General features: G+C 36.8%; 1 protein-coding gene across 1 annotated transcript; it reads right to left on the bottom strand.

The window, feature by feature from the left end:
- Window positions 1–3,212: 3,212 nt before the first annotated feature.
- LOC114893492 (UBX domain-containing protein 7-like) lies at window positions 3,213–7,190 on the bottom strand. Its single transcript, XM_029219246.1, has 3 exons — window positions 6,954–7,190; window positions 5,516–5,606; window positions 3,213–4,861 (listed from the first exon to the last, which is right to left on the bottom strand). The coding sequence occupies exons 1-3, from the start codon at window positions 7,080–7,082 to the stop codon at window positions 4,656–4,658; spliced, it is 426 nt and encodes a 141-aa protein (XP_029075079.1). The 5' UTR covers window positions 7,083–7,190; the 3' UTR covers window positions 3,213–4,655.
- Window positions 7,191–12,935: the final 5,745 nt, after the last annotated feature.

The following is a 12,935-nucleotide window of genomic DNA, read 5'->3' on the forward strand; positions in this document are numbered from 1 at the left end:
AATCTCCAAAATATATAAACAGCTCATGCAGCTCAATATTAAAAAAACAAACAAGCCAATCCAAAAATGGGCAGAAGACCTAAATAGACATTTCTCCAAAGAAGACATACAGATGGCCAAGAAGCAAATGAAAAGCTGCTCAACATCACTAATTATTACAGAAATGCAAATCAAAACTACAATGAGGTATCATCTCATACCAGTTAGAACGGGCATCATGGGAAAATCTACAAACAACAAATGCTGGAGAGGGTGTGGAGAAAAGGGAACCCTCTTGCACTGCTGGTGGGAATGTAAATTGATACAGCCACTATGGAGAACAGTATGGAGGTTCCTTAAAAAACTGAAAATAGAATTACCATATGATCCAGCAATCCCACTACTGGACATATACCCAGAGAAAACCATAATTCAAAAAGACACATGCATCTCAATGTTCACTGCAGCACCATTTACAATAGCCAGTTAATGGAAGCAACCTAAATGCCCACTGACAGATGAATGGATAAAGAAAATGTGGTACACATATACAACATAATATTACTCAGCCATAAAAAGGAACGAAATTGAGTCACCTGTAGAGACGTGGATGGATCTAGAGACTGTCATACAGAGTGAAGTTAAGTCAGAAAGAGAAAAACAAATATCGTATATTAACACATATATGTGGAACCTAGAAAAATGGTACAGATGAACCTGTTTGCAGGGCATAAATTGAGACATAGATGTAGAGAACAAACGTATGGACACCAAGGGTGGAAAGCGGCGGGGGTGGTCGTGTGATGGATTGGGCAATTGGGATGGACATGTATACACTGATGTGTATAAAACTGATGACTAATAAGGACCTGCTGTATAAAAAAATAACTTAAATTAAAAAAAAGTTTGTACCACGTTAAAAAAAAGAAAAAGAAAATGACTATACTACCCAAAGCAATCTACAGATTCAATACAATCCCTATCAAACTACCACTGGCATTGTTCACAGAACTAGAACAAAATATTTCACAATTTGTATGGAAACACAAAAGACCCCAAAGAGCCAAAGCAATCTTGAGAAAGAAAAACGGAGCTGGAGGAATTAGGCTCCCTGACTTCAGACTATACTACAAAGCTACAGTAATCAAGACAGTATGGTAGTGGGTCAAAAACAGAAATATAGATCAATGGAACAGGGTAGAAAGCCCAGAGATAAACCCATGCATATATGGTCACCCTATCTTTGATAAAGGAGGCAAGAATATACAGTGGAGAAAAGACAGCCTCTTCAATAAGTGGTGCTGGGAAAACTGGACAGCTACATGCAAAAGAATGAAATTAGAACACTTCCTAACACCATACACAAAAATAAACTCAAAATGGATTAAAGACCTAAATGTAAGGCCAGACACTATCAAACTCTTAGAGGAAAACACAGGCAGAACACTCTATGACATAAATCACAGCAAGATCCTTTTTGACCCACATCCTAGAGAAATGGAAATAAAAACAAAAATAAACAAATGGGACCTAATGAAACTTGAAAGCTTTTACACAGCAAAGGAAACCATAAACAAGATGAAATGACAACCCTCAGAATGGGAGAAAATATTTGCAAATGAAGCAACTGACAAAGGATTAATTTCCAAACTTTACAAGCAGCTCAATATCAAAAAAACAACAAACCCAATCCAAAAATGGGCAGAAGACCTAAACAGACATTTCTGCAAAGAAGATACACAGATTGCCAACAAACACATGAAAGAATGCTCAACATCATTAATCATTAGAGAAATGCAAATCAAAACTACAATGCAATATCATCTCACACCAGTCAGAATGGCCATCATCAAAAAATCTACAAACAATAAATGCTGGAGAGGGTGTGGAGAAAAGGGAACCCTCATACACTGTTGGTGGGAATGTAAACTGATACAGCCACTATGGAGAACAGTATGGAGGTTCCTTAAAAAACTAAAAATAGAATTACCATATGACCCAGCAATTGCACTACTGGGCATATACTCTGAGGAAACCATAATTCAAAAAGAGTCATGTACCACAATGTTCACTGCAGCTCTATTTACAATAGCCAGGACATGGAAGCAACCTAAGTGTCCACTGACAGATGAATGGATAAAGAAGATGTGGCACATATATAAAATGGAATATTACTCAGCCATAAAAAGAAACAAAATTATTTGTAGTGAGGTGGATGGACCTAGAGTCTGTCATACAGAGTGAAGTAATTCAGAAAGAGAAAAACAAATACCGTATGCTAACACATATATATGGAATCTAAAAAAAAAAAAAGAACTGGTCATGAAGAACCCAGGGAAAGATGGGAATAAAGACGCAGACCTACTAGAGAATGGACTTGAGGACACGGGGTAGGGGAAGGGTAAGCTGGGACAAAGTGAGAGAGTGGTAGGTTATATATGGACATATAAACACTACCAAATGTAAAACAGATAGCTAGTGGGAAGCAGTTGCATAGCACAGGGAGATCAGCTCGTTGCTTTGTGACCAGATAGAAGGGTGGGATAAGGAGGGTGGGAGGGAGACGCAAGAGGGAAGAGATATGGGGATATATGTATAACTGATTCAGTTTGTTATAAAGCAGAAACTAACACACCATTGTAAAGCAATTATACTCCAATAAAAACGTTAAAATAAAAAAGAAAGTTGATAAATTGGATTTAATCAACATTTTAAAATTTGCTCTTCAAAAACACCATCGTGAAATGAATAAGCAAGCAACAAACTGAAAAAAAATATCTGCAAACCATATATCCAACAAAGGACTTATATCTTAAGTCCTTACAACTCAATTAAAAGATATACAACCCAGGGGCCTTCCCTGGCGGTCCAGTGGTTAAGACTCCGCACTTCCACTGCAAAGGTCACAGGTTTCATTCCTGGTCAGGGAACTAAGATTCCACATGCTGCACAGCACGGGCCCCACCCCCCCACAAAGAGATATACAACCCAGTAAGAGAAAAATGAGCCTGAGATCTGAATAGGCTCTTTACCAAAAGAGACAGAAGGTAAAAAAGCACATGAAAAGATGCTCATATCTAAACTTGTCAAACTGCAAATTTTAAATATACTCAGTTACTAGACATTAATTATACTTCAACAAAGCTATGAAATTTTTCAAAATAAACTTAAATAGCACTCACAAGAAAGCAAACAGATGTGCTCACGTGACATGCAATGGCTTGGACTGACTACAGATAATAACACTGTGTATCATGAAGGCTGATTTTAAAGAATGACATTATGATGAACTCTGTTAGTTTCCTATTTTACACCCAGTCTTCTTTGCTTCCTTATTAAAAGAACCTCAACTGTGTACAAGAAAATGTGTCCAGCTAAAACAAGCAGAACTCTTATCTGTGGCTGTTTTACCTTTGTAACAGAGACGCCACCCCCTTCCCTCCATGTCCATGCTGGAATACGGGAGCACAGCATTTGTACTGTGACCACGAGGACACAAGCCAATACTAAGGATGGAGGGGGGAAAAAATGGGGAGGAACCTGGCTCTTTGATGACATCCACATGAGTCAAGTCCTAGACTGCTTGCCTCTGAACTTCTTGCTGAGAAAAGACGTCTTCCTTGTTTAAGCCATTATTTGTTGCTGTGCCTCTTGCACATAGTTGATCAAAATTTGTAACATTCAGAGAATTTAGTTCAGAAGTGGGGTCTGAGGTACTAGTCACCCAAATCAGCCCTATGTCACTGTCCAATTTTATGGTCCCACTCTTTTCCCTACTAAGTCCCTTAACTTTTATAAGAGATCTAGTGAGATTTTAAACTCAATTTATGTTGTAATTCATCAACTCACAAGCTCAGGCTCTGGTTTTTGACAGTATCAGCCTATGACTGTAAAAGATGAGAAAACTCTCTTAGGGAAATCACAGAAACTTCCTGGGTTTTTTAATACCTTAAGAAAGAATTCTACTTAAGTAAAATTTCTGAGTAATGGAGGGGGAAAAAAGAATTCTATACAAATCCTTGGCAAGCACCCATAGCCTCTCCTTAAGTGGACACTTTATTCTAGGTAATAACTTAAGGAACTGTTTCATCACTGCATGATATTGGACTGCTAAAGTCACATCCTCTGTAACTAATTTTATCCTCACTGCCATCAAACCCAAACAGTTGCTACAACCAATGTGAGATTCCCACATCTTTGAAGGTCTCCTACTTGCAACTAATCTTGCTATCAATTATCAAATAGGTCTGCCTAGTAATAGCATATTATAGAAATCAAATATAGAAATAATCTTTGGGTGGGCCTGAGACCCAGGTCCTAAAGGTATGTAACCAGCAATAATGCCCACTTACACCATGAGAGTTGTTCTAGCAAAAATACCATTTCCGCTGCTGCTCAGACCTGGATTCCAAAAGTCCAAGCATTGCTGCCCCTAAAGAAGTGGGTTTTTCTGTTACCAGACTTGCTGGTCAGTCTTCCTGCTCACTGCTACATATTCATATTGTTTACTTCTAAATCCAGGTCTTAGGTCACATGCCTGATCCTAGGAGATGGGAAGTATGAATCCTGTAATTTCATTGAGAAGAGAGAACCCTTACGTAGGAAACTATCAAAATGTAAGATGTTGTGCAGCCACAAATTGTAACTGTCCACCACTTACATTATCTTTACCATCTTTACCTGAAACATTTCACACAAGACACTTCTACACAGTGACAGTTAACTGCCCATCGCCACTTTTTAGTCATACTTACTGAACGGGCACATTTTTTGGGGGGACTGCTAGAAAGTCCATCCAGTTGCCCGTGTTCACCCAGAAATCCTGTTACTTGATCCAAGAAAGAAGATACGTCTAACTGGTGCCACTCTACTAGCTTCTGACCTAAAGATTAAAAACCAGGATATAGAAATAAAATCAACACTCTTTCTGAATTCTCACTAAGTATTTCTTTCAGCATATACATAATTAAAATTTACTGGGAACATATCCCCACCCAACACCAGCTTAAGTTACATAGTGTCTTCATAACCTAGGGGATACATTAATTATAACCAACCTAAGAGATTCCCAGCCATCATGATGGAGGAACTACTTTATCTACTGATATCATTTATTGCCATTTAGGAAGAAGAGATTCAGAGAAAGCAATACTTATATAAAACTCAATCAATTAATAATAAACCCAGCTCTACCCTCTGCTTCTTTGGTGGGATTACAACCAGTACCTGAACAATCTTAACATTTTAGTGACCTAAGGGGATTCCTTACAAATCATAAGGAAGATAAACAGTTATTCTTTGAAAGAACAGAACTGCACAAATATAAAATACTACCATCTCCCAAAGTTGTTGGAAACATATTCCCTAAATACACACATCAATAGATGTTTAAATAATTCTAAAGGGCATGAACAAGAACCTTCAACTAAATTACTACAAACAATTTTGAAACTGGACCCAGTCAAATACTAAAGATTATTTAGGTAACTGAAAGTTAAATAATAGGTTAAAGACCATAAGCTGAAATAACCCTTACCTGTCCGTGGATCCAAGATGGAAACATAGGGGAAATCCCCTAGCTTATAAAACTGTATGTATCTCTGACCTTCCTCACTGTCATGATAAACCTGTTAAATCATTGATATTAAAAAAAAAAAATCAGCCTCTTAGAAAAGTACTAGCTATATCCTTGTTATATACCAACAGCAATTAAAGAGAAAATGAAGGTCACCTAGTGTGAACTCCCTCCACTTCCTGCCCTCAGTCACTTGTGAAACTTACATAAATATAGCAATCCATTCTTCCTCATTTCCCAGTTCAAAGAGGTATTGCTCTTCCTTTTCAAGTTATCTGTCTACCTATTTCATTCCTGACTCTCAACAACATATATCTTAATAAATCACAATATATTAAGATTATAAGTTCAAGTGCATAGCATACTGCTAGGCAAAGAGATGCTCAATCAACAGTCGCTGAATAAAAGGTTACCATTCAGAAAAAAATTTACTGAATTTAGGGGCCTGTAAAACATGAACAGGCAAATTACTAACATTAATAGCATGTCTTACAGTGGGGAAAAGATTAAGTTCATTCAGAAGTATTGATTTTATAAAAAAAAATGTTTTTGGCTGTGTCACACAGCATACAGAATCTTAGTTCCCTGACCAGGGATCAAACCCATGCCCCCTGTGGAAGCACAGAGTCCTAACCACTGGACCGCCAGGGAATTCCCTATAATTTTTCATAATATAAACAATTGGAGCACAATCATCTACCCTTAGCTTGGTAATTTATATAAAAAGAAACCAGAGCCAGTAAGACTAAGTGACAAGTTTAAGGACATACAATTAAAGACTATCAAACTCAAGCTAAAATCCACGTCTTAGTCAAATGTTTTTTGATTGCTTCAAGATCTTCTACAGTTCCCACTATCAATTATAGTAGCCACTAGAACATGTGCCACTAAAGCATTTGAAATGTGACTAGTCCTAACAGCTGTACTGTAAGTGTAAAATACATACCAGATCCTGAAGGCTTAACACCAAAAAAAAAGAATCAAAACACCTCATCAATATTTTAATATTAGTTTTATATTAGAGATATTGATTTTTAAAATATATTAAAATCAATCGCCTGTTTCTTTTGACCCTTTTAAATGTGGCTACTAGAAAATTTTGAATCACATTACATTTCTATTGAACAGTACAGCTGCACACTCTATCAAGACGTTCAAACTCTTCTGAGATATGAATACTATACGGTTTACACGGCTTGGTTCCTTTTTTCCTCCTTCCCTTCATTGCTGCCCTTTCACTTATCCTTACTATTTCAGCCATTATGGGTGGTTTTACTTCTTCATATGTCAAAATTTAACTCAGTTATGGTTTTTTTCCAGTTCATAACCCAATTGCTCTTCCCCGACATCCCATGTACCAAAGTAAAACACTACAAAATTTTTAATGAACTCTCCCCACCTGCCAGAAAATGAAATGTTCTCGGATAATATTCTTCACAGCTTCATTGCTCCATACGTCACGGTTGAGGCACTGGCATGCAAAGTCTTGTACATTCTGAATGTTTATCATCAGCCACTTATTCTGCATCTGGCCACACTCTTTGGCCTGTAAGAGTAAAGTTACATAACAATTGTAAGAAAGATTTTCTACTTGGTAACTGGTATGTTTCAGAATTCAGAAGCTGTCCTTTTTCCATATAAATACTAAGTTTTTTTTCCCCAAGTATGGCATCTATAGCTTTCAGTGTCTAAACATTAATTACAGGCTTCCCTGGTGGTTCAGTGGTTAAGAATCCACCTGCCAACACAGGGGACACGGGTTCATGCCCTGGTCCGGGAAGATCCCATGTGCCGCGAAGCAACTAAGCCCGCGAGCCACAACTACTGAGCCCATGTGCCAAAACTACTGAAGCCTGCACACCTAGAGCCCGTGCTCCACAGCAAGAGAAGCCACTGCAATGAGAAGCCCACGCACTGCAACAAAGAGTAGCCCCCGCTCGCCGCAACTAGAGAAAGCCCGCGCGCAGCAACGAAGACCCAAAGCGGCCACAAATAAATAAAATTTAAAATTAAAAAAAAATTAATTACATTATTTTGCTTATATGTATATAGTTACACTGTCCATTTGCAAGCATTTCTCAAATTTAAATGAACTGTTTTCCTTTTATTCACTGTTATTTGTTATAGTAGCTGGATTTTTATTGTACATGTAAACATCTTTACCTGAAAAAGATTCCACAAACAAGGGCAACAAGTCACATAATTCTATTGTGCTGTCAACCCCTATCCACAAATATATCTCTCCTTTCTAATAGTTGTAACTAGTATGTGCATATTAGTTTATGTTGCTTTATTTTCTTCAACATCATTTTCTATAAACATTTCCAAATATATTCATCTCGATTATTAGGCATGTGGTATTTCATAGAATCACTCTAAATCTTTCAGTAAAAGCTGCTGAGGATTTTTTCTCTCAGGGTTGTTTTCTTAGGAGTGTACTTCAAAATTGAGATTACAGATCAAAGAATGTTTCAGAATAATCTCCAAAAGACTCCCCAATTTATAGCACAATTATCAATCACAAGTGCGTGAGTGTGCACTTTCTTTTTTGCCTCACATTTCCTCATCACCATAATGACCTAAGAAATATTGCTGAACTGGAAAAGAATGGCAGAAAAGCAAATGAACAAATGCTACCTCAAACCTTTGCACAGAAACAATGAAATGAAAGCTATAGTTTTGAATAATTTTTTCCTGGAACAATATTTTTTTCCAAATCAGTTTGACATGGGAAAATCTTAAGAATCAATTAACTCAGGTTAACAACAATTGAAGAACATACATCATTTTCGAGGTACTGGAGAATATAAGACTAAGAATATCTTTTGTTTTATAACAAAGTTTACACAGTCTTACAAAAATTGTTATCCTATTTTTCTGTACAAATCCGCCAGAGAAAATAATTTTATAATATTCATTACTGATTCCACAGGTGAAAACCCAAGTTCTAAAAGGAAATAGTCCTATATTGAGCCAGAAAGCTACAATTAACTGGTCAAAAGCTTATTTTTAAGTATACAAATTTAATAAAATAACTCTCTGCTTCTAGAAAGTAATAGTATTCCAGTTAATTCCTTGCCTATAGTAAGCACATAGATTTGATAAATGGGAGATAAATGAGTAATTATATTGCTTTAACTGAAGAAAAAGTATTTGAGAATGAAGAAAAAAAACACACTCTAGAGAGACAGATTGAAGAGTACATAATCCCTATAATAAAGTAAATTTATTAAGTCTGCCTCAACTACAACACTGACCAAAAAAAAGTATAACGAACTTCCCTGGTGGTCCCATGGCTAAGACTCCACACTCTCAATGCAGGGGGCCCAGGTTCGATCCCTGGTCGGGGAACTAGATCCCACATGTCGCAACTAAAGATCCTGCAAGCCGCAACTAAAGATCCCGCATGCCGCCACAATGATCCCACATGCCGCAACTAAGACCCCGTGCAGCCAAATAAATAAATAAATTTTTTTTTTAAAAAAGTATAACACTGAAAAATAATAAAAGTCCAGAATTCAAAAACAATGGAGAGTCATTTGCTATTGTTTTTAAAAATTCATTTATTCACATTCACGCTTTCATTCATTCAGATTCATTGACAAATATTTGAGGATCTATCATGTTTCAGGTACAGTTATAGATGCTGGATTTATAGCAGTTACCAAAACAAAAAACCCCTGACTTCATGAAGTTTACATTGGGAGAAACCTTATACAAGCAGAAGAAACTGGAAGATGTTGTTAAGAAAGTACTTCTAATATAAATCAAAACTACAATGAGGTACCACCTCACACCAGTCAAAATGGCCACATTAAAAAATCTACAAATCTGGAGAGGCTGTGGAGAAAAGGGAACCCTCCTACACTGTTGGTAGGAAGGTAAACTGGTGCAGCCACTATGGAAGACAGTATGTAGGTTCCTTAAAACACTAAAAATAGGGCTTCCCTGGTGGCGCAGTGGTTGAGAGTCCACCTGCTGATGCAGGGGATGTGGGTTCGTGCCCCGGTCCGGAGCCTGTGCTCCACAACGGAAGAGGCCACAATGGTGAGAGGCCCAAGTACCGCAAAAAAAAAAAAAAAAACTAAAAATAGAGCTACCATATGATCCAGCAATCCCACTCCCGGGCATATATCCCAATAAAACTATAATTCAAAAAGATATATGAACCCGTATGTTCATAGCAGCACTATTCACAATAGCCAAGACATGGAAACAAGCTAAATGTCCATCAACAGGTGAATGGATAAAGAAGATGTGGTACATATATACAATGGAATACTACTCAGCCATAAAAAAGAACAAAATAATGCCATTTACAGCAACATGGATGCAACTAGAGATTATCATACTAAGTGAAGTAAGTCTGATATAGAAAGACAAATACCGTATGATACTACTTATATGTGGAATCTAAAATATGACACAAATAACCTAATTTAGGAAACAGGAACAGGCTCACAGACATAGAGAACAGACTTGTGGTTGCCAAGGGGGAGAGCGGGTGAGGGAGGGATGGACTGGGAGTTTGGGATTAACAGATGCAAACTATTATATATAGAATGGATAAACAATAAGGTCCTACTGTATAGCACAGGGAACTATATTTAATATCCTGTGATAAACCATAATAGAAAAGAATATGAAAAAGAATGTATAAATATGTGTAAGTGAATCACTTTGCTGTGCAGCAGAAATTAACACATTATAAATCAACTATTCTTCAATTAAATTAAAAAAAAAAAGAAATTACTTCTAGAAAGAAGGGCCCCAAAAAAGACACAAATTTCATGTAAAGCAGCAATGTCTGGAGGGAACATAAGAGAATCTTATATAATCTCACTAAGTATACTAGTTATATGAGTCAAGGACGAGAGGTGAGAGTGGGCCATGGGACAAATGATGAACCTTTCCTCTTGGAATTCATTAGGTTGTTCTGAATCAATATTCAAAAGCCATTATAGAGAAACCCAAGAGCAAGTGTGGCTATACCAAATAGAGAGGTATGTGACAGGGTCTATCTGTGATAATGGGAGAACAGTGAGAGAGTAACATCTCTCCCAGTCCCAAACAGATCAGGAAAGTATGAAAAGAGGATACAGAGGAAAAGATAATTTGCTTGAATAAATATATATGCATAAAGTCAAAAAGGAAATATATTAAAATATGCACAATACTTTCTTATGTAAATGGAAACTACTATTATTTTTCCTTGCTGTTTTTTCTATAATTTTGCCTAATTTGAATAAAAATATAAGCTATGTATAAAGTTTATTTAGAAAAACTTCATCTTATGTATTTTGTTTCTGAATCAGTTCTTTATATTTTAACTAAAATGTTTTTACTTGCATTTATAGCAAGTACTTTTGAAGTTAACAAAGTACTCTTAGTAGGACTAGGTGCATGTGCAATTGAATGGCAATTTTTATATTTTATTTTTATATTTTATAAACTTATTTTATTTTTGGCTGCATTTCCTCTTTGTTGCTGCATGTGGGCTTTCTCTAGTTGCGGCAAGTGGGGGCTACTCTTCGTTGTGGTGCGCAGCCTTCTCATTAAGGTGGCTTCTCTTGTTGCGGAGCACAAGCTCTAGGCACACAGGCTTCAGTAGTTGTGGCTTGCAGGCTCTAGAGTGCAGGCTCAGTAGTTGTGGAGCATGGGCTTAGTTGTACCGCAGCATGTGGGATCTTCCTGGACCAGGGCTTGAACCTGCATCCCCTGCACTGGCAGGCGGATTCCTAACCACTGCACCACCAGGGAAGCCCTGAATGGCAATTTTAACAAATAAACATGTATTTCTTATGAAAATAAGGAATATTATGGAAATTGTTCTGATTCTTTCTGTACAATATACTCTAGATTATACCACTCAATCATTTAACAAAGATTTAATGAGGGGCAACTGTGTGCCAGACACCCCTCTATGCACTGTGAATATACAACAATAAATAAAACAAAATTCCTGTGTTCATGGAACTTACATGCTAATGGGAAAGAAGAAAACCTAAGAAATGTTCCCTTGCCCGGGTCAGATTATTCATCCTAAGTCCCATGCTCACTCAGCTCCAGCTACACTGGTTTCCTTGGCTGTACCAGAAATTTGCCCAAGCTCTTTCCAACACCAGTGCCTATACACTTAACTGTTTTTCTGCTCTTCCCTGATACCCTTCTATGGTTTACATTCCCTCACTTCTTTCAGGTTTCTACTCAAATCTCATTCTTTCAGAAATATATCCTCATCTTCCTATCTGAATCAGTCCTCTCTCATCACAATTATAAAAGTGTGTGAAACCTATGAAATCAACCTTGCTTTTCATTTGCCTATAGGAGCACATGCACCTTAATGTCCCCAAACAGAATAGTCCTCTCTTTGTCCTTCCCTTATTCTATTTTATTCTTTCTCCCAGCAACTACTGTAACCTGAAATTTCTCTGTGTCAAACACATACATACAAAAATATATACATATATATACACTAAATATGTTATATAGGTATTGCTTTTTATTTGCTGGTAGTCTGTTTCTCCCTCTAGATTATAAATTTTTTGATGGCAAAGGACTTTGTATAATTTGTTTACCACAACCTCCCTGTGGCAGAAACTGCTTATAGGTAACAAATATCTATTTTTCCCTACTCCTTAATAGAATCTCCAAAGAAAAAGAAATAAAAGGAATACAAATTGGAAAAGAAGAAGTAAAACTGTCACTGTTTGCAGATGACACGTTACTATACATAGAGAATCCTAAAGATGCCACCAGAAAACTACTAGATCTAATCAATGAATTTGGTAAAATTGCAGGATACAAAATTAATGCACAAAAATCTCTTGCATTCCTACACAGTAACGATGAAAAATCTGAAAGAGAAATTAAGGAAACACTCCCATTTACCATTGCAACAAAAAGAATACCTAGGAATAAATCTACCTAGGGAGACAAAAGAACTGTATGCAGAAAACTATCAGACAATGATGAAAGAAATTAAACATGATACAAACAGATGGAGAGATATACCATGTTCTTAGATTGAAAGAATCAATATTGTGAAAATGACTATACTACCCAAAGCAATCTACAGATTCAATGCAATCCCTATCAAATTACCAATGGCATTTTTTACAGAACTAGAACAAAAACTCTTAAAATTTGTATGGAGACAGAAAAGAACCCAAATAACCAAAGCAGTCTTGAGGGAAAAACACGGAGCTGGAGGAATCAGACTCCCTGACTTCAGACTATACTATAAAGCTACAGTAATCAAGACAATATGGTACGGCACAAAAACAGAAATACAGATCAATGGAACAAAATAGAAAGCCCAGAGATAAACCCACGCACCTATGGTCAACTAATCTATGACAAAGGAGGCAAGGATATACAA

This window comes from Monodon monoceros, unplaced genomic scaffold (assembly GCF_005190385.1).
Source record: "Monodon monoceros isolate NGI ecotype Baffin Bay Population unplaced genomic scaffold, NGI_Narwhal_1 Contig1922_ctg1, whole genome shotgun sequence".
Classification (NCBI taxonomy): domain Eukaryota; kingdom Metazoa; phylum Chordata; class Mammalia; order Artiodactyla; family Monodontidae; genus Monodon; species Monodon monoceros.